Consider the following 22021-nt stretch of genomic DNA (forward strand, 5'->3'; position numbering starts at 1 on the left):
GGTTATGGGATGCATCCGAGGTTAAAATGTGGCTAAAGAAGCGTTTTGCACTCGGCAGGGTTGCGTTGGGAGCCCGGGCTGGGCTGGCAGCAGCAGGGCCTTGGACAGGGGCGGGAGAGTCCCGTTCCCCGTCCCCGTGACGGACTGTCATCCTGTCATGCCTGGACCTCCGGGCGCGCCCGCGCACCCGGTCCCCGCGTGTCCCCTCGCTGACTCGGAGCTACGCGCCTTCCTGTCTGACCTGATCATAACACGACGCGAGCGGACAGCCCACCTCAGCTCCGGCGCGGGCTGTCAGGGCGACGGGCGGCGGACCGTGACCTTCCTCCGTTCTGACACAGACAGATGGCTTGTTTGTTTCGCGAGGGAGGGGAGACGGCCATGTTTGGCGGAGCCACCAGCGGGAGTGACGTGGGGGGTGGGTGTTGTAACCAGTGCACTGAGGGGCCACATGCTGGGGGGAATCACACAGGTCACAGCGCTGTCTGTGTCTCATTTCCCTTTGTTGCTTCGTAGTGGGAGGGTGGAGGGGGGGGGGCAGCTTACACTCTACATCTCAACTACTGTACCTTTTATTTACCATTCAAAACAAATGTGAGCCAATTTTCAACAAACCCTTTGTTTGTCCCTGGCCTGACGCACAGAATGTGTCACTAAGCCACACGGCCATCGTTACGTTACAGTACTGTTTTCCCTTCCTTGGGTGTGAGCTGCAGCTATTTGACCGATAGCTCTGTCCTTTGTGTCACGGCGTCCCTTCCAATTACTACACAGCTGCAGTCTCTGGGGTCAGACCCTGGAAGTAAAGCAACAGAGCGGGATGCACCAGGAGCGGGCACAGGCTCGGGAAGCTCTTACCTTTTGGACTCGGAGGAAGGCTGCGATTTGGAATCCTTTTTTTTTTTGGACTCCTTTTTTAGTTCCTTTTTGGAGAGGGATTGAGGCTCAGGGACTGAGGGGCTGGGGGTTCTGGCCCCCTCAGCCTCTGCCTGCTGCCCCCAAAGTAACTCTGGCAGTTTCTGACTTTTGGTTATGCATGCGGTGAGTGGAATTGACATTATGAGATTAAGCAAAAGAAAAAAAAAAAGAAAAAAGAAAGAAGGAAAAAAGAAACAGAAGAAAAGTAAGGAACAGAACAAAAAAATCACACCTGACAGAAAAACAATGAGAAACAATAACAGATCTGTTTGTTCAACGGATGAGGAACAGAAAAGGTCATAAATTCAACACAATACAAAGCAAGGTTTTAAAGGAGACGATAAAGCGATGGGCGAAGATGAGACAAGCAGATTTCCCTTCTGATCGTGCCCGTGCCGCGGCGACGGCTGAGTGGCCTGTTTCGACCGCATGGGGTCCCGTGCGCCGGGGTCCGCCGCGGGCGAGCGGGGGCGGGGCTTACCTGTTTCCGTGGACGTGAGACGCGCAGAAGGCGAAGCTGTAGTGGAGCAGGGTGGGGTCTATCATGGCTCCGTTCTCCGCTCGCTCCAGCAGGTCGCTGAGGTAGCACAGGTGCCTGTGACAACCCCTCACCCCGTTTCGGGCGCAGTACTCGTCCAGGACGAACACCTGGCCGGGACTGAACCAGCCCTGTTCGTACGAAAGGGGAAGGAGACTTAGCATGTGGTGCTTTGCTCTAATACAGGGGACTCTAATCACAATGTGTGCGGTACCGATCGGTTAAAGGGGACAGTTTAGTATAGGTTCACAATTGGCCCAGACATTTTTTGTGCAACCAAGAACATAATGTACGTAAAACTACCTAAGATATTCTTCATCACGCAGAAACTAACTGCGTAAATCCAGAACATACACTAAAAGTGAAATACTCAGGTACAAAGGATTATAAAGCTAATGTAGAGTAGTGGTAAATTAAGTGCAATTTGGGAGCGGGGCAGGGGGTAGTCAGGCTCGGTCAAATCAATAACGGGCTCTCCTCACCAAACACGAGTACGAATCGTTGAGCCTGTGGTCCAGGGTGAGGCGCTGCACCATCTCGAAGAGCGAGGCGTGGTCAAAGCTGCACGGGTTCGCCGAGATGAACTCATCCATCCCGTGCTTCTGCGCTCTGTCTGCATCTGTGTGGTCCGTGTGGCACATGGAAAAGGACACGGTGTGGAGAGGACACAGCGTCAGCGCGGGAAAGGAAGGGCTCGTCACAGGCATCTCTAAAAACCCAGCACGGTGGCTCTCAATGGAGAACGGCTGCTCTAACTCTGGCAGATAACGCAGAGTCACAGTTTCATTGTCAACTTGCATCTCGACAGAGACAACGGCGGTGGAACTTGAGTGAGGAACGATTTTGGGGACCCTTGAGTGCAGCACAATCAGCATGGACATGTCATTCCTGCATTCATGCATGAGGCATTGGGGGCATCGCATGTGGCTATTCCTGTCTTTCCTGCCAAAACCGGGCATCGTGTGTAGGTATAAGATATGCCCTGAGACAGAGGCGAGGGGGGGAGGGGGGGGAGGGGGGTGGACAACGTAGTGGAACTCAATGGATTCTCTGTCACACTTGTACAATAGATTCTGCCATTCGCTGTTTGTGAATTTCATTCGTTTCCTGACAAATGATGAATTGCGTGCTGAAAGAAAAGAAAAAAGTTTAATTTTTTATTTTATTTTATTTTTTTCCCTCCGACAGAAGGAGAGCAAATTTAGCCAAAAAGAGATGTCCCAGGATTAGGGAAAAAAAAGGATATTAGTTTGACGTTGTGCCTGCCCTGCTAATCATCTCAAAAGAGAAACAGAATTGACACAGTGAGGGTTACATTCTGCCGTTTCTGATGAATTAATAGCCCGAGTGCGTTCTCACTTCCCCATTCAGCGCAGCGCCTGCGGGCAGCGCCTCCTGGGGCCGCACTAATTAAGCCCACCCCGTGTGACTAAAACACGGCTCCCAAGCACTCAATGCGGTCTGGGAGTGGTCAAGAGGAGCCCCCTACCGCCGCACCTTTGTTCATTAAGGGCTAAATAAATTAAACAACAAATTTTCACTTTTCATTACAGTTAGTGGGCTCAGCCTTACATTGAGTCCTGCGCCCATAAGTCTGCACTTAATCCTCGCTGCGGCTACCGCCGGTTCTATTCTCACCCTAATGCCTCTTTCACTCTCCCGGTTTTAAAGCCCATATTGGATACCGGCCTCCATTTGTCTGAGCCATTTTAAGCTGAGGCTAAACAAATACGCATGTATTATGATAAGTGGAATAATCCCAATGAAATCAAGTTAACGAAGCTAAAGCCAACAAGTATTAAAATGTATTTTCTTAAAAGACTAATTGGCATGCTGGTGCTGAAATTCTCTCTCTCTCTCGTTCCCGATGTTGGAATGTTGTAATAAGCGGTCCATACAATAAAAGCTTAAAAATAATCTAAAGCAATTTGCAATGATGTGGCGTGTATGAGATGGAAGCACAAATAAAAAGGTGACCGTGTCCCTTGCACTCAGTTAAACGTGAGCTTGTCATGTCTGTTTGATGTTAGCAGAATGAAAGAGGGGGTTTGGACAGTAACAGACAATGACACTAGTCAGCCCTGTCTACTGAAAGGACGAAAAGAAATGACAATGATTGATGGCTGCTATTCATTTATAGATCTCTTGCTAGGAGAGTCTGGAGTGGAACATTTGGTGCTGTCTCTCTAGCACATGATTTTTTGAAGGACTAGTTTGCCCTCTGTCACAGGGGCGGATGGAGAGAGTAGGAGTCCTGGGCCTTGCTCTGGGCACCACATGCTACAAGCAGGACCTGACACGGCAGGTCTCCTTTCACACAGAGAAAGAGAGGGAGGATGAAACAGGAGGGCAAAAAGAGCGGGAGAGAGGAAATAAATGGAGAGAGACAGGGAGTCCGAGAGTGAAAGAGGGAGAGGAAGGGATAGAGGGAGAAAAAAGAGAGACAGATACAGAGAGGGGGCGGGCAACCTGAGCACCTAAAGCAGTGGAGTTTCCTGTACATGAACCTCAGCTCCACAGTGCACTAAACCTTCCCATTTTGTAATCTGTCGAACCCCCCACCCCTTGTTTGGCAAAAAGCAATCTGTTCTCTTTTGAGCTCATTAAATACCCCTGCTTTATGGACAAATGATCTGAAGCCATTCTCTGACATTAGATATAGTGCCCAGACCGGATGCACTTGCTTTTGTTTTGCAAATGAGTTTGATTCCACGTGATTTGCTCGTTCACAGCAATGATTTCAATGATGTAGACCTGTCCCCACTCCCATAACATGGCTAAATGATTGATGGAGCCATAAATTCACATGCTTCTCAGAGTAGAGGCTAGAGTGGGGTCACACTGTGCTTTCAAGATGTCATGCAAAACTGAGAGTATTTCCAAAGAATCATCATGTATGGCATTTCTGCATTCCCTTTCAGCATTTGCAAGTTGACAATACTTCAGTATGCTGCAGAGAATTTAGGATTTGCAGGGACACTTGATGCATCCTTCTACTCTATCACAACGTAAATGCATACTGGTGCAAATGAACAGGCTCAGGATGAGCCTAGCCATATCTTTTCATTGTAATAAATTTGTAAAATAAGTACAATTCTTTTTTTCCCCCCACCAACAAATGTAAAACATCACACTAGCAATAGCCTAGTCAGGCAATCAAAAACGAAAACAAATAAGAAAGCTAAAGAATAAAAACTGAAGAAGATTAAAAAATAAAAAAATAAAAATTATAAACTCCCTGGTAATACAGGTCTATCTTGTATCCAAAAGGTCCATCTCTAGAAGAAAACTGGAGTATCACATGGTAAGGAGAGAAGGCATCACCTACTCCTTGTCATTGGCATTCAGAATACTCCAAGTACATATTTGCCAACTCTCATAAAGAAAGATTAAAAATGAAATAAAATAACAGAGATTGTGCCCTCCAAGTAAAGCATGGATAATAAAGTATTATGAGTACCCGTCACATTCTTAATACCGTTATTTTAGTACATTCCAATCAAATCCCATGAGTATTAGGCTATGTATGGTTCTATACTAGCATTCTATACTGGAATCTGCAGTTACATAACATCTATTTGTTCATCTATTTAATTCTTTCTAACATCTATTTGTTCTTTCAACAAAATTATCTTACCACATAATTGTCCCATCACATGATATTCCTGTTGTAAAACATTTGTTTCTGTTTTAATTTGCATGGTACATGTTATGTTCAAAAATATGCTATGAATACTTGCTATGTATAATAGAAAAAAAACCTGAAACATATTATTCCCACAATGCGTGCAGGAAAAGTGTGCAGGAACTATGTAAATTGGCATGTAAATAATTTTGTTGCCTGTAACTCAGTGGTAAATTATGGTTGTATCCAGGATCAACCATGCAGCCACCACACTGTTTTATTAATGACATTGCACTTTTAATGTGGTAATTACGAGCTGCTACAAGTAATTACTTCCCGATGATTCATAGTTATTACTTGAAAACAAAATTCAGCTACTATAAAATCATCAATACATCATTAATAAACCAGTACCTTAAGTTATATCATGCTATCCTTACTCTCTAAAACATCAATAATACACATTTTACATAACGCCTACAACAATTTAGCTTGACTGTGACCTACATAAAAACACTGTATGTTTTCTATTTGCTTTTCTTTTGTCAATACAAACTCGTATTCTATTATTGATGTGCCAGCTTGTACACAGAGGGCCCTGAATGCTGTGGTATGCTAATGTCGCATGGCACACTGCCAGTAAGCTGCTTTACCTAGAGGAGCCTTAAACCCTAATACAATTGTGGAGAGAGAAGGCAATTATGCAAAAAACATAACTATTCAAAACCCAAAGTAACAAAAATTATAGTCACATGCAGCCTAAACTGGCAAGAATGGAGGCTTGAGTTTTAAACCTAAAACTAAGAAATAAAAGTTTACTACTAAAGGCTAGGATATGAAGAGAGGTTCGAGAAGGAGAAAAAGCACATTGCATTTGTCAGATAATCTTAGGGGATTATCTGAGCTGTGCCAACTATAGGGAAGCACTTACCCTTGAGTCCAGCTAGAAGATAGCAGGGTAAGAAGGAACAAACCAGAATAACATAAAGACTAGCAACAAGGCTGAGGAAAGCAGACAGGAGCCTTAACCTATCAGCTGGAGTAGTAAAGGGTACAAGCAACGCATGGAAAAGAAAAGACAAAAAACACAACCTGGACCAAAGACAGAAAGACACAGAGAGACAGAGTGAGAGAGAAAGAGAGACAGAGAGAGAGAGAGTAAGACAGAGAGAAAGAGAGAGGTACACTTTCTTTTCCTCAGCACTGTGCTGCAGATGATTTGCTTAGGGTTCTGGGATTGATTTAATCCTACATGCCAGTGTACAGAAGCTCTGTTGTGCAATGTAAAGCAGTGCCTTTCTCCTTCCTTGACAATGAATAAATGGGAAGCAAGAGAAAATACTGATACTGGTGCACACACTTACCTCAGGAGCCCAATATCATCACTTAATGTAGCTCTAAGCCTGTGCATGCTACACTAAATGTTGCAAGTGCGGCCATGGTTAACTATTTATAACATCTTTACATCAATTCTCAAGCATTCTTTTTTAATGAGTAATAAAGGTTTGCACTTTTTTTAATTAGTGAAGGTGTTACTTCAGCTGAATAATCGTAAAATAGCAAATCCCTTTACAACTGTTTTCTGAGGTAAAATTATGTGTTAGCATTAGCATCGTTTTTTCCCCTCCCCTTCCTGGGATGCAGATTGCCCTGGAAACCCTGTGCTGATGACTGGTGGACAGTACTTTGTTCTTAGGATGTTCTTAAGGAGGGTGCCATTATACCTGTACGTTGATCAACCTGTGCTTAGTTAGTTAGTTAGTTAGGTGGACATGTACTTAGTTCGTTAGGATGACCTGTACTTAGTTAGTCAGTTAGGTGGACCTGTGCCTAGTTAGTTAGTTAGGTGGACCTGTACTTAATTAGTCAGTTAGGTAGACCTGTAATTAGTTAGTTCGGTGGAACCTGACAAATCTTCTGCAGCAGAGGTCTGAGGCAGGTTCCTTCCTCCCTACCCCATATCCTTTAAGACCGCCAGTAACTGGAACCAGACGTGTGTTTTACAAGGGGAGAACAGGGGTGCTGTGTTAGTAAGCTGTGAATGGCATCAGTCAGATTTGGAAATCTATTGATTACCAAAAGTCTGACTTTCAAACACTGCACAGAGAAATTAGTGAAAAAAAAAACATAATACGTTTATAGATTATGTTTATAGATTTGGCACAGCAGTGTATGCTTTGTCCTTTGCGAAGAAACAAATGCAATTAAAGTATCTAATCGAAATGCACCAAGCATGCTGACTTATTTTAAAAGTATACAAACAGTATATAACGTTCTAGTATCCTATGCATGAACTGGGATGAGAATAATGTTGCAAAGGATTGTAGTTGCTGTAGTTGTAGTTGTAGAATTGTAGTCTCTCTTTTTGCCATCTATATTTTGGTGTTCCGGAGAAAAGGGCAATGCAGATATCACTGTGAACATATATTTTCTCTACAACCCATTTATTTTGAACGAAAAAGTTTAAACAGTAAGTAAGTAGCAAATGAAAACTGCAGTTAATGTGTATAAAATCCAGCACTGGAGGAATGCCCACCAAAAGACATTGATTTGATCATGAATAGCAGGATCTATTATGGCAGTCATGTAATTGTATGCACAGTGATTTCATATGGAAAAGCCTTCCCTAAAGACTCATAAGATGCCATATGGTATTCACTGGAACAGAAATAAAATTCACACTGTTGTCTTTTGTCAAATGTCAAGTAGCAAAACACAACAGAGGGGGTGGTTAGAGAGAGGTTTTTTTTAAAAAAAGACCATTACAAGTGAATGAGCCAGGGGTGTTTGCATTGCTTTAAACAGGCTTACCTTCGCTTGAAAATCAGTTCGGTAGGCTGCTTAAAGGTGCAATGGTAAAACCGGCAGAGGTGATCAGAATAATTTGGACTCTGAAGGGAGGTGGTGGTATGATGTGCTTGCCCATTAGGACATGGGGGAGGGGCTTCAGAGGCGGGGGGGGGGGGCGGGGGGGTAGTCTGTCTTGTCGTTCGAAGAGTACCAGGCTGTTCTATACGGGGGGATAGTCTGTCTTGTCATTCGAAGAGTACGAGGCTGTTCTATACGGGGGGGATAGTCTGTCTTGTCGTTCGAAGAGTACCAGGCTGTTCTATACGTAGCATCAGTGAGGTGAGCATGTTTTAAACTGCTGTTTGAGCGGTGGAGGTTGGGGGTAAGAGCCACACTGCTAACCGGGCACAGGTAAACAACGCTGAGGTGACAGCGTGTGACAGCGTGTGACAGCGACCCCCCTGTCGGGAGGCTGGGTGGGTGCAGAGGCGTGGGCCGTGCAGCGGGGGCTACTTACAGAACTGGGAGATGGGCGCGTCCAGCTGGGGGGCGGTCCCTCCCTTGGCGTTGAGCTTCTGGACCTGGGTGGGGGGCACGGGCTTGTGGGACTGACCGGTGGCCCGGTACATGGCCTGCACCCACAGGATGCGGTCCTGCTCGTCATCGCTGGCGAAGATCACAGTGTCCCCCTCCTTCACAGCGTTGAAGAAAGCCCTGCCTCCATCCAGACCTGTGAGGCGTGGGCCACCAAAAATCAACCTCACACAACCACCTCACACTCCATTATGGCCACGTCATTTACGGTGTCTTATATCTCATCCTCACTGTTCATATGCACCAGTGACATATTTACACCAAGGTTTAATTTTAAAAGCCAGTTTTTCATGCAGCCTAATCGTGTTTCCCCTTGGCAGAAGTTGATCGTTAATTTTCTTGTAATATTGCAGTATGTAAAACAGATAACCAACGAAGCAATAATTGTGACAGATTACCAACTAAGAAATAATTAACATGAAAGGATTTTTCAATTGCCTGTGTTTGTTTTGTGACAATTAGATTTGTCGATTTATTATTTTCGAGGGATTTTGCCTTAGTCAAACACCACCTTGTGGCTATTTGCCTGTCAGCTGGCAACCAGCATATTTGTCTTTTACAGGCAGTATGTCTATCCTGGACTCATTAAATTGAATCAAGTGTTAGTTTGTGAGACCAGCAACCGCCAACAACTGATTATCAAACACTTGCATTTATTTGCAAGTGAAAACAAATGGGATTGCTGGACAAGTGTCGATTGAATCCAGGCCTCAGTCATTATCCCTGCATTACTATTGCCCATTCTAAAAGTTTCAAATAAAACATAATGATAAGATTCATCATTTTTAAAACATATATTCATATATTGAACATTGCTCTTGAAGCCCTGATCACTCATCAGTGTGCTATGAACAGTGGGTGTTGTAGTTCTGCTTGGACTGTACCTGGCTGGGGGTCGGTGTAGTCCACAGTGTACCCGTCCAGCTGTAGCAGCTCCTGTGGCTCCGCCTTCTTCTCCCTGTAACTGCACATGGCAAAGGTGTACTGACTGACCTGTAACAGAGCAGAAGGATGGCCACGTCACTCACTCATCACTGCCCTCACCTGCACCACAGGGCTCAACTTCACAAATCAGCTTGTGCTGGATTCTGCGCACTACGACTTTGATGCTTCTTTATTGGAGTATATTATATTGTATATTTATTACACTAGAATAAAGATAAAAATAATATTAAAATAAAACACAATTGAAACGACTGTCAATACACACAATATCAAACCAAAAACATCAAAAAAGGAAAAAACTATAAATGAACCCTAGTCACAAATAGTCAACACAATTCTTTTGAGAGAGCGAGAGGGAGAGAGAGAGAAAGATAGAGAGCACAACAGAGAAATGGTGACTAATATTTGGCAGAGTGAGAGAGTGGCTTTGTTAAGCTGTGTTTAAGAGACAGTGGCTGTGCTCAGCAGGGAGAGGGGGAAGACTGTTTGACTGTGTTTGAGAGTGGGAGAGGAGGAGACTGTGTTTGACTGTGTTTGAGAGCAGGAGAGGGGGAAACTGTGTTTAGCTGGACTTGGAGTAAGTGAAAGATGTAGACTGTGTTTGGCTGGATTGGGAGTAAGTGAAAGATGTAGACTGTGTTTGGCTGGATTGGGAGTAAGTGAAAGATGTAGACTGTGTTTGACTGGGTTGGACAGCAGGAGAGGAGGTCACTGTGCTTGGCTACTACAGGGAGAAGGAGGGCTTTGGGGCTGTTGCCGGGGCGGCTGCCAGAGTTGGTGCGGTGGACGCGGGACGGGCTCTGTCACTCAGAGCAGACGTGTACGGGAGTGACACTCTGTCACAAACAATGTGAGCCGGATTGCTAGGTGCCAGTCATATCAAGGCAATCCCGAGATCCCAGCGAGCAATGCAATTGTCACCTCTGCTGCAAGTGGCAGCTTTCAGTCGCCGCGCCCCGCCCCTGGATGACACGATAAATTCAATGTCATGTTTCTGATGAGCGTGGGGCCAGCTGCGGGGCGAGAACCCGCCCGCCACCGCCGCCGCGCCGCCGGGATGCCATCGGGGCGCGTCACAAGCCCCCCGACAGGACCCGGCGTTAAAGTTGGGGATCGCCGAGGACTAAAAAGCTGTTGTGGTAAATCAGAGGGTTCCATGTCCCACGGGCTGGTGACCCGCTGTCAAACCGACTGTTAAAGGATTTTAAATGACTTTGCTCCTGATTACCCTACATGCTTTGCTCTTTTAAATAACCTTGTTATTGTCGCCAGTCCATAAACTGCGTCGGGGGAGCGGCGGTTTGCGGCGGCGCCAATCGATGCAGCACTCGGCTGCTGCTTTTTTTCCGCGCCCAGTTGTGACTGCTTGCCCCCCACCCCCCCCCCCCCCCCCTCCCCAACAAACCCCCCAAACCATGCAGGACATTACCATATTCAGCTGCTTAAGACTTCACCGCAGAGCCAACGAACGAAAGGGAGGGAAAGAGAATCGTGTCTGTGGGCTGCTTTTGAGGCTATCCCTCGGACCCCTGAATAATTACACTTCACTTTGCATCATAAATATTTGGTTTATGGTTCCAAGTTTCTCGGTCCAACGGTGACATGTAGTGGCATTATGCTAGAACTACAGGCTACAGTGCAGTGTTGTGAGCCCGACGCATGCTGTGGTTTGGGAGGGGGGGGTTTAAAATATGAGTCATCAGCACCATTGATTGGAGCACTGTTTCACAGTTTATCAAATTGTCTACTTAACATCTATATGCAATTCCATTTGACATTTCAACTTGCCAGGTGTTGCCATTTCTATTTATTAGGAAACAGGAGCCTGGGTAACGAGAACCTGCGTAAGGATACGTTGACAGCACGGCAGTCATCTGCCCAGGCTTCACGGCTGCTTCTAATAGGCTCATAAGATGAAGCTTAAATTTATGAGTACGTTTATTCGTGTATAATGGATAAGAAATTTCAATGTATAAATACCCCCGCAATAATGAAGGATATTTATGTTTAAGAGGTGTCAGCTAAACAGATCAGATACTCATTACCTATCATAACAGATTTGTCATTTGGTGATATCCCATAGCAGATATTTTATCTTGAATGTCACACATATTCATGCATCAGCAATTTAGAGAAGATTGTGGAACAGCACAGAAATAGTACGTCATACCAAAAGAGCATATTCTGTGCATATCAAAGAAACACTATGCAAGTGTTTATTAACCAATTGTGTACGTGGTCAGAAAATCTGTAGACAATTATTTACTTCTATAAAAATTGATATATTACCAATAATATTACTGTTACAGATAAAACAGAGAGACAGCTTCTCTATGGGCATCATAACCAAGTGTAAATACTGCCCATATGAACTGTAATTCTGATACAAAGCAATATATTTCATAAGCGTTTTCAGTCACTCCAAGCAAATAATGTAGACAATGCATGCTGTTATGTTATTTTTTTGTGAATGGCATTCATTCTGAAAGCACATGTAATAGCACCAGCAGTGTCAATAAATTTCAATTGCACAGATCACACACACACACACACACACACACAGATATATATATATATATGCAATCTGAAGATCCTTAAATGTACACCATGAGGAAAAAACGTGTGAATATAAGTATTTTTAAATACACTGAGTAGGGCAATGCGAGAGCGATTTACAGTTGAATATTTTTAGTCACCTTTCCCACAATTTATCAACACAGACAGTAAAATATTTTCCTACTGTTTAGAATGAATAAATACATTTGAAAATACATATTTCTTTTGTGGCTGTTCATCCAACAGGATAAACAGTACTAGGGAACCTAACACACAGTGAATAAAAGACTTAGCTCACATTTTACATTATTAAAACAGTAGAAAAAGGAAATAGAGCATGAGAAACTAAAATAAACACACATTCACCCACACGAATATACATGCTCGCGCACACACAGTAATCAAAATGGACAGACCACACTGTATTATTAAAACAGAACAGGCAGAAAAAGGAAACAAATAGAGCATGTGAAGCAACACACACACACACACACACACACAGTGGCAGACTATTGACCAGTATTTGTCACTTGCTGTATGTGTAGCTGGAAGCGAGAGTGAATCTGTGGGATCATTTAGCTGGGAGTGCTGCACCACAGTACACTTCGGTTTGTCAGTGCCCTGTCAACTCCTAGCTCTCGGACATATTTTACCCACGACTGAGGATACAGTGTGCCAGAATTAACTGCAGAGTAAAATGGCTTCTGCAAAGCTCCTACGTGGCGTTTTAGTACCGCATCCTTTTGTTTCCGACATCTTGCTTGAGAAGAGAATTATGTAAACACTGCCTCGAGATTGGGAACATGACTTGCTTTGTTTTATGCAGCGATCGATGTGCTAATGACAGCACGACAAGTTAAGTGACATGTTCATCTGCAATGACAGGGACACAGTATAGCATCCAGACATACCTGCACCAAGACAAAGAATCTCTTCTTCCACCTCTTCCATACGTTTTTTCCAATCGCCCACAGATACCTACACAATAAAACAAGCCTTTATTGGATTCTGGACTGATTTACACATCTGAGCTGTTCATGAACAAACATGGCAGTATGTTATTCATTTGCAGAACGTCATGATTAACTTAGCTGATCTGACTGCTAATTGAGCAACACTAGGGGTTTGTAATGTCGGCCTCTCAGAGGGGAAAACATATCACATTTTCTCTGTAGGATTCATTAGTCTTTTACTGTAAAATTTAATTTATTTTAAATGTGTTCAATCCTGTGTGGTTTTGTTGTAAAACTATTTCAGTAGCTGTAAGACAAAAGACAATGTGAAATGAACACCATGCTTTGTGCAGAAAGTCTTTTCTGCCCCCTAGTGGTCATTATAGAACATTACTCTGAGAGAAGAGGCAATTTTCACGAAGCATTAACAGATGTGTTTATCGAGCCTTTTGGAGATTTTCTCCCACTATTGTACAGGAGAAAATGAATGGACACAAGAGTGCCCCGTTAGTCAAGTTAAAACCTGGACAAGGCTTATATATTTGGCTAATAGGTTGTCAAGCTGAACTTCAAAGGTTAATTGGCCATTAGTCTGAAGGAAAAAGAGTTGGAATTTCTAAGCCATGGAAATGTTGCGTGACAGAGACACAGATTTTAAGTTGCTAAGGAAAATTAAACCGATCTCTCAGATACACGGCCTCCAGCACATTCTGTGTGATAATGAGCTGCCGAGCCCTGTTCAGCAGTGCCGTCCACGCTGGCGGCAAAGCTGTGCGGAGAAAAGCGGTCGAGCAGCAGGCACGGGGGCGACCATTTTACCCAGCGCACGCTAGCCTGACAGAGGAGCCCTAACAGAGCAGCCTGCCAGCGCAGTAAGGTCTGAAGGCAGGGGGCATCTCAAAAGAACAGCGAGGCTCAGGAGCCAGTCTTACAGCTCCGCCTCGTGGTGCGGTTTGGGGCGGCGGCCTTGTCGCTCTGAATAAAGCAGAGCCGGGGGAACCCCAGGCCCGGGGAACGCTGGGAGACTGACCCGGCCCTTGTGCCACCCTGGTACAGAGATGTTCCCCCAGCACCAGGGCACCCAGAGCCCGTACACAAAGCATATGTGGGAGTGACAGAGGTCCTTCCCGTCTCCTGGGCAGAAAGGCACTGTGCTCCTGGCACTGCTGCGCTGGGGTTACTGGACCATGGGCAATGACATTAGCAAGTCATTACGCACTTCAGCCCTCACGACTGCACTGCTCATTTATTTCATCTCTTTTACCATACAACGATGATGACAGTGACGATTATTATTATTATTATTAGAATGCAGTATCTCATCCATCCTTAATCCTGTTTTACCATGAGCCACTTTTGAATTTGTGACGATTCTTGTATATTTCCGTGGCTAGAATATGTTCTTTCAATCAGCGGAGGTATTTGACAACTGAACTAAACCTGAATTGGCTGGGAAAAGATTTGTAAACCGTCATATACAAGATACCCACAAGGTGGAGCTAAATGATTTCCCTGTACATGCCTGGAATGCCTATCGAGCTCGAGACATCTGAATCCAGAGCAATGCGGCTTTCGTAATGTGGCTTTTCAGAAAGTGCAATCGTGTGAAATGTCAGAGTGCACAGAGTGGCAGACTGTGCTTGCCAGGTGGTTCAGATGGAAGTGTATAGCGGTCTGACAAACGACATATTCAACACAGTCACTACTGAATGACCAAGTAACAAAACGGTGCTCAGAAAATGTTAATATATCACCAAACTTCACTATTCCTGGTGAAATGTCTGGTTTTGTATTGAATATGTTAAAGTTTATCCTCAGATTCGCCTGCTGAAAATTGAGATCATAGTATGGCAGAAGATTTGTTTGTTAGAAAGTGTTCAAACTTGACTGCTGGACATATATAGTAATAAAACATTGCCAGTTGGGAGGCTACTGTGTGGTTCATCTTGTTCAGGTTGCGACGAGCGTAGCAGTGTGAGCATGACTGGGCTTTCCAAATTGGGGAGACAAGCGGGCAAAAGCATTAAAACAAATTGCCCATCTGTTTCCTTTCTCCACCTCAGTGACAATGCTGTGTATGGTTACTCTCGCTGTGAATTCCATCTGCCGTCGCCCTGTGTGCCTAACAGTAATGCGCAGACTGGAGGGTAACTGAGCTCCGTCCATCAGCATGTAGAGCCACCTGGACAAAGCACGGCGGCTGGAGCTTACCCACAGTGCTTCATGTTTTGCGGCTTGTCCATTCGGATGGCCAGCTTGATCTTCAGGTCGTGGTCGGGGCAGGCTTTGGATACCTGCATCTTGTGCATTTCGGATTGCTTGGGGCTGTTGGGGGTCGGGTGCAGGACAACCTGAGAATGCAACGAAACAGGACAATAGCAGTGAACACACCCAACATTCATTCACAAAAGAGATGGATAAGAAGCAGACAAGCTGTCTCACGCAAGTCCCCTGGTCTATCTGCAGGAATGTTAGTTTCACCACAGGTGTAACTGTCCTGTTTTCAAAGACAGGCTCACACGCTTATTTTACCCTGGGGCAACGACATCACCTCACAGTGTCCTCCATGAGTTGCCTAACAGCTTAGGTTATTCATATCTTTAAATAGACATTTATCTTATTTGCAAGGATTCATTTGTGAGGATTAATACAAACTAATCAGCCATTCATTCATTTACATTTTTTCAGTGTCAATGTAAAGACCTGTTCTAGATAGGAGGCGGTTCTTGGTATTGCCCTTCTACAGAAGCTACAATGAAAGGCAGACAGAAGCCGAAGAGCTTATAGAAACTTGCTCCTATTGAAAGGGATTTATATCCAAGGTCAACACAGCAAGGGGAATTTTGCATATTCAACTGCTTTTCCATTGTGGGCCAGAGGTTGAAGCTTTGGTTAATTTTTTGCTGTATGTGTGCGTGCATGCTTGTGTGCATGTGTGTATTTGCGTGTGTGTGTGTGTGCGCGTGTGTGCTTTTGCATGTGCGTGTTTGCATGTGCGTGTGTGTGTGTGTGCATGTGTGCGTGTGTGCGTTTGCGTGTGTGTGTGTGCATGTGCGCGTGTGTGTGCGTGTGTGTGTTTGCGTGTGTGTGTGCGTGTGTGCGTTTGCATGTGTGTGTGTGTGCGTGTGCATGTGTGCATGTGCGCGTGTGTGTGCGTGTGTGCGTTTGCGTGTGTGTGTGCACGTGCGTGTGTGTGTGTGTGTGTGTGTGTACTACTTTGAGAGACACTGAATGTGTGTGCCAGGTCCTACCCTGCCCAGCTCCTTGTCCTCCAGCGCCAGGACGCCTGTGCTCTCGGTGAACAGCTTCACTTTGACAGCAGGAAGGGGGTGAGTCGTGGTGAAATCCCCCTGAGTTCCCCAACTGTAGGACAGACAGCACAGCACAGTCAGGAACAGCAATGCCTAAAGCCTACCATTAACCAGCCCACAGTGTGTACCTGCAGCAACTCCCATGTCCTACAATAAAGCCCATACAGTATGTACCATACCCCACTATAAACCAGTCCATACAGTACATACCATACCCCACTATAAATCAGTCTATACAGTATGTACCATACCACACTGTAAACCAGTCTATACAGTATGTAGCATAACCCACTATAAACCAGCCCATACAGTATGTACCATACCCCACTATAAATCAGTCTATACAGTACATACCATACCCCACTATAAACCAGTCCATACAGTATGTACCATACCCCACTATAAACCAGTGCATACAGTGTGCACTATACCCAACTGTAAACCAGTGCAGACAGTGTGCACCATACCCCAGAGTAAACTAGTCCATACAGTATGAACCATACCCCAGAGTAAACTAGTCCATACAGTATGTACCATACCCCACTATAAACCAGTGCAGACAGTATGTACCATACCCCACTATAAACCAGTCCATACAGTATGTACCATACCCCACTATAAACCAGTCCATACAGTATGTACCATACCCCAGAGTAAACTAGTCCATACAGTATGAACCATACCCCAGAGTAAACTAGTCCATACAGTATGCACCATGCAGCTGAGTTCTGTAATGAAACTATTTCACAGTGATCGGACCAGGCTAATCAGGACCATCATGTGCACCTGTCAACTGGCCTTAGTATCAGCAGTTACACAGAATGAAAATTAGAATATCAGTGATACCTCTCGGACTTATCATAGCATTGACCTTTAAAATTGTGACAAATCCTGAAGTAAAAGGTCTCGGAAGAAGCTAAATCAGCACAAAGAAAGCAGTAGCATGAGTCTGACAATCCGCCTGCCCTTTGCAGCCATATTTACTACCCGGTATCAAAATTGCGACTGACATTTCATTTATCGCAGAAGCGGGGAGCGGGCCTCGTGTGGGACTGATATTAAATGTTTGGACCTGTGCCGGATTATGCGGCGCTAACATCTGAAGTTATTATAAAAAGCGGAATTGAGTGGAATTTAGAGGGATTGCAGCTCCACAGTCTCAGCCTGGGGGGAGGGGGAGGCTCTAGCTCGAGAGAGAGAGAGAGAGGAACGCTGTAGCCGCTCACTCGTACCATTATCAAACCTCCACAGTCTCTCACTGGTGACAGCTTCAGCCCCGAGCTCTCAGCATCTACTCACACAAACAATGGCTGGGGAAGCAGAACACGGGCCGCCATTTAAACAGGGAGCGTTTCTGCTCGCCGGAGCCGGAGAATAAAGAGCTATAAATGACACGGCGGGCACCTCCAGTGTTACCGGAGGACAGGGTTTTAGCAGGCAGCGGTTTCGGAAGAGGGGTGGGATGGTGCGTGATGTCATCGGCTGCCATGACAACAGCCAGTGCATATCGGTGCTGACAGTCAGAGAGGTGATTAATATTCATGTGCGCTGCACGTGGACTAAATACGTGGAGGGAATTTCAGAGGAGTAGGGTGGATAAATTTAGCCACAGGGACCAGCGAGGGACATTAGTCTGCGAGGAGGGGGTGGAGATAATGCAGCCGGAATAAAGAAGCAGATGATGAGAGCTGAAATTCACTGAAGTCCCAGCAGGGGCCGCTCTACCCTCCCAGAAATTATCCAGCCTTTGTGACCAACAGCATCACTGTGGTCTGGGACAACAGAATAGGAAGGTCTGTGAATGGAACATAGATGGTAAACTGCGTGACTGTAACTGGTCGCCCTTCACGAGACCATGTCCTATATTTATGTCCCATGAAATTGGATTTGGATGGTGGCTGAACTGGATGGTGGCTGCAATGAAATTTGTCATGCATTGTTTTCCTAATTTTGTCATTCAGAGTTTGTTGCTCAAAGACACTGTCGTTATGTGGAGCGCAGTCTTGAGGCGCAGACGTACAGTGCGATTGCAATCTGTCAGAGAGCGTAAGAAAAATGGCGTCTGAAGATTCATCTGAGGTACTGCATCTGGTGAGATCTCCCCTGATTGCCGTGGCATCAATCACGGTGACACGCACATCACTTCAGGAATCGCATCAATACAGAAGTGAGTACGCTAGCGAGTGCTCGCTGGCGTTAGCAACGCCGCGCGGTCAATCTGGCCTGACGGTCCTGCTGACAGTGACGAACTGCTAATGTCCACGTCCATACCTTCCCGCGTGCCTGTCTACGTGATGTACAACGCCTCTCGTTTGAAAAAAAGCACAATGGCCTCTTTCTTTCACAGTGTGCGTCTTCCTGCCGTTTTCGCCCTGAGATATCTGTGTTCCTCTGCCGTGGCAGTGGCGAGAGAGCACGACAGCCTTATCCAGGCCGGCGGTTTGATATTATAAAACCCAGACAGAAACCAACAGAGCGTTAGAAAGAATGACTAACCGCAGTACGTGAGGGGCGAAGGCTGTGTGCTGGGTAAACTTTGGGCACCCTTTTGTCTGCCCCTGTGGTCTGGACTGATTACATTTTCTCATTCTCCATTTTGTTCATGCTCATTTGTACCTTTTCTAAGATGAGGCCTGCTTGGTTTGACGTGTCTGGCCGCAGTGAGGAAGACTCTCATTTAAAGTGAAGCAGAAAAAGAGCAACACTAAAACGCGGTGACCTGGTTTCAGCTGCAGCAGTGGATTTATAGTAATTCAATCAATGCAAAATTTGATGTATTTCTCTGATGTCACCTTCAGAAGATCCATTGCTTGTATGCATGTGTGCACATGTGACTGCCTGTGTAATTCCATGGAGATGCCTGTACATATCTAGCAGCACGTGCACTCGTCTGAAGATAAATGTATTTAGTTATGTACTGCCCATACACATTCAGAGGATGGCAAAGAACAAGAATTCTCATGTCTTCTTTGCTGCTTTCTTATTCTTTTAGTCTTAAATAGCTAATTTTACATTATGTTCACGGGGCTGGAAATGTGCTTTAGCAGTTAAAGTTTTATGACCTGCTAAGGGCACAAAAGCAGCTCCTGAATTAGCATGCCCAACGCCAAATCAAGATAGCTGCTACTGGTAAGTCGAGCACTTGGTGTTGTGTAAACCTTGTGTCATTTAGGCAAAGCTGCGAGAGGAATTCGATTAGATGCAGGAATCATAAACCTGAGTGCTCCTGGGCGTGTAAATCAGATTCATACTTTGTTACACCTCTAGATGGCAGTGCAGGAATTTCCTTCCATTTAAACATGTCACTGGCACGAGCCAGACACGTTTACATTATGGAATACGTGAAATCCTTTGAAAGGGTGTGAGCTGAGGAATACGATGGGGCGTGTGACACCTTTTTGGTCACAGTCTCTGGGGTGAGCTGTGTATTTTGGTTGGCACTGAGCCCTGGTGATGTGAGTCCTGTAGGTAGAGTACAGGTAGGTGAAGAAGCTGAAGACAGGAATGTACAGTACCAATAGGGCCCGGTCAATTCAGCCCAATAGTTGCAGGTCTACCCTATCACCTATTTATTCATATATTTATTCAATACTTATCTAATTACATTAGATCTAGCCTCATTCTGAAAAACAAGTTTTTTAAGCCACAAGTAAGTACCATGCCATAGCTTATGTACAGATAAAGCAGACAGATTAAAGAGAATCAGGCTTTAGCTAAGAGATACAGGTATTTATAAAAGCTGATTGTTTATTGCAATATTTTTATTTATTACGAAAGCCTATTTGTCTGAGTGTTTCAATTTTACTTCACATTCAAACCATGGTGAAACCATTTCCTTTCTGGATAATGTTTATACAGCAAGTATCTTTTCTGCCAGCAGGGTTTCTGTAGGAGGAAAATTCAGTGAGGGACAGGAAGAAACAGCGTGGTTGAGCACAACACAGGAAATAAAAATACTGTACGAGTGGGCAGGAGCCATTAGAAACCCAATTGAAGGCTTTGTACTGGGCTCTTTTAGGTCTGGTGGTAACAGAGCTAATGCACTGGATTTCTTTTGCCTATGCAAAGGCCACCATACTGCAGAGAGGTGCTGTCGCAGGCACACCTGGGATGTGCCAAATAACTGTGTAGTTTAATGTCCACAAACCTTCAAACAAAATAAAATGAGCCCTCGTCTGTAGCAAAAGCAAACCAATTGCGCAGCAAGGCTATACAACAGGACCCACTGTGGAATAAAACAGTTAACAAGCTGTGTTATTAAACAACAGGCAGCATTAATTTATGTATTAATGCAGAGATTTATCAGTGTAGCACTGGTGTTGAATTTGTAATTATTACTGATCACACCTGTATTTTATCAGAAAAATTAGGTTCAGCTGGCAGTGTGGTAATGATGCCATCTATGTGACTGACTGGCAGCTGTATGCAGATCTCTAAAGGACTTGTTTAAAGGATTCAAAAATGTTTTTATTTGGATCGAAACTGGCCTTGGCATTAAAACAGGTCTATTATAATAGATAGGTAGCACTGTATGTGCCTGTGCACTACAAATATGTATATTCTTAGCACATTTGTGTATGAGAAATTCGAAAAGTTTGCCAAGGAAAGGTAATTACCCTCAATGTACCAAAACAAAATGAGTTTTAACAAGGGAGAGCAGCTGCTGTAAAGACTATCATTTAAAAAAATATCCAAAGTGCCTCATCATTCTGAGATGACCTCATCACATGTAGGTCACAAAAAAAAAAGGAAAGGACAAGCAGACAGCCCAGGGGAGCCTGCTCGTACCCGCGGTGGCCATTTGGCATGCACTTAAATTAAAGCAGCAGAGCAGGACTGCCGCTGCGCGCAGTCAGGCGTCTGATCTCACGGAACACGGGGAGCTGCGGCGTTCCGCCCTCCGCCACCCTGCTGCGGATTTACTCTGCACATCACATGCAGCGCGACCCCTGCCGTCTGCAAGGCTGCAGGATTACAACACTGCCGCAGAGGAGCGCGCCCCTGTGTGTGTGCGCGTGTGTGTGTGTGAGTGTGTGTGCGTGTGTGTGCGTGTGTGTGTGTGTGAGTGTGTGTGTGAGTGTGTGTGCGTGTGTGCGTGTGTGTGTGAGTGTGAGTGTGTGTGCGTGCGTGTGTGTGTGTGAGTGTGAGTGTGTGTTTGTGCGTGTGCGAAAGAGAGAGAGAGAGGGAGAGAGACTGCATATGATTTGTTGCTAAGGGTCCTGGGATTGATTAAATTGCACAATTTTGTGTGAGGAAATGGTTTCTGAAAAACAAGATTAGTGGCTGCACTTTAAGCTGGTGCACTGACTGACTCCATTACCTGTGCAACACATTCCTTTCAAATCATGCTTTGTGCATCATTTCAAAGTGGTGGACAGAGCCTCTGTTTATCATGTAACAGCATAATATCCTGCTCAGCTGACTGAGAGAGGGGAAAGGCTATGGCCAGGAGTTGACGGTGGCAGGATTAGAATATGTTCTGGTATTCATACAGACGATGGACACTTACGTGGGTTTGGAAGCCTCTGCCTGGTCAGTCTGGAGCTTCTGTCCACCCTCCACCTCCATCGTACAGTAAACTATGCGGTTGGGAGCCAAAGACTTTAATCCTTGCACCTCCATAATCACAACCTGGGACAGAACAAAAAGAACCAAATACCCACCCCAGCTGTCAATCACAGTGTACCATGCCCCAAACACAGCCCTGTTTCTCAGGTCCATTACCAAAGGCCATAACGTAATAGCAATCTCTGCACATCACTTTGTATTCTAGCCAAGCCAGGCTCAAATA

The 22021-nt window shown here is 45.1% G+C and overlaps 1 protein-coding gene across 11 annotated transcripts in view; it reads right to left on the bottom strand.

Annotated features, from left to right (window-relative positions):
* Window positions 1-22021, bottom strand: part of cadpsa (Ca2+-dependent activator protein for secretion a) — a 101013-nt gene that overhangs the window by 40104 nt on the left and 38888 nt on the right. For 6 of the 11 annotated variants that reach the window (XM_064304474.1, XM_064304473.1, XM_064304477.1 and 3 more), the window contains exons 6-13: window positions 21740-21861; window positions 16171-16282; window positions 15131-15270; window positions 12878-12944; window positions 9350-9458; window positions 8389-8601; window positions 1939-2075; window positions 1400-1587 (exon numbers count right to left, since the gene is read on the bottom strand). In XM_064304474.1, coding sequence (XP_064160544.1) covers window positions 1400-1587; window positions 1939-2075; window positions 8389-8601; window positions 9350-9458; window positions 12878-12944; window positions 15131-15270; window positions 16171-16282; window positions 21740-21861 — 1088 coding nt within the window. Of the gene's footprint in view, window positions 1-858; window positions 1024-1399; window positions 1588-1938; window positions 2076-8388; window positions 8602-9349; window positions 9459-12877; window positions 12945-15130; window positions 15271-16170; window positions 16283-21739; window positions 21862-22021 lie in introns of all 11 variants that reach the window. The other 5 variants (XM_064304469.1, XM_064304468.1, XM_064304476.1 and 2 more) reach the window with 1 other exon arrangement.

Source organism: Anguilla rostrata, chromosome 13 (genome assembly GCF_018555375.3).
Source record: "Anguilla rostrata isolate EN2019 chromosome 13, ASM1855537v3, whole genome shotgun sequence".
Taxonomy (NCBI): domain Eukaryota; kingdom Metazoa; phylum Chordata; class Actinopteri; order Anguilliformes; family Anguillidae; genus Anguilla; species Anguilla rostrata.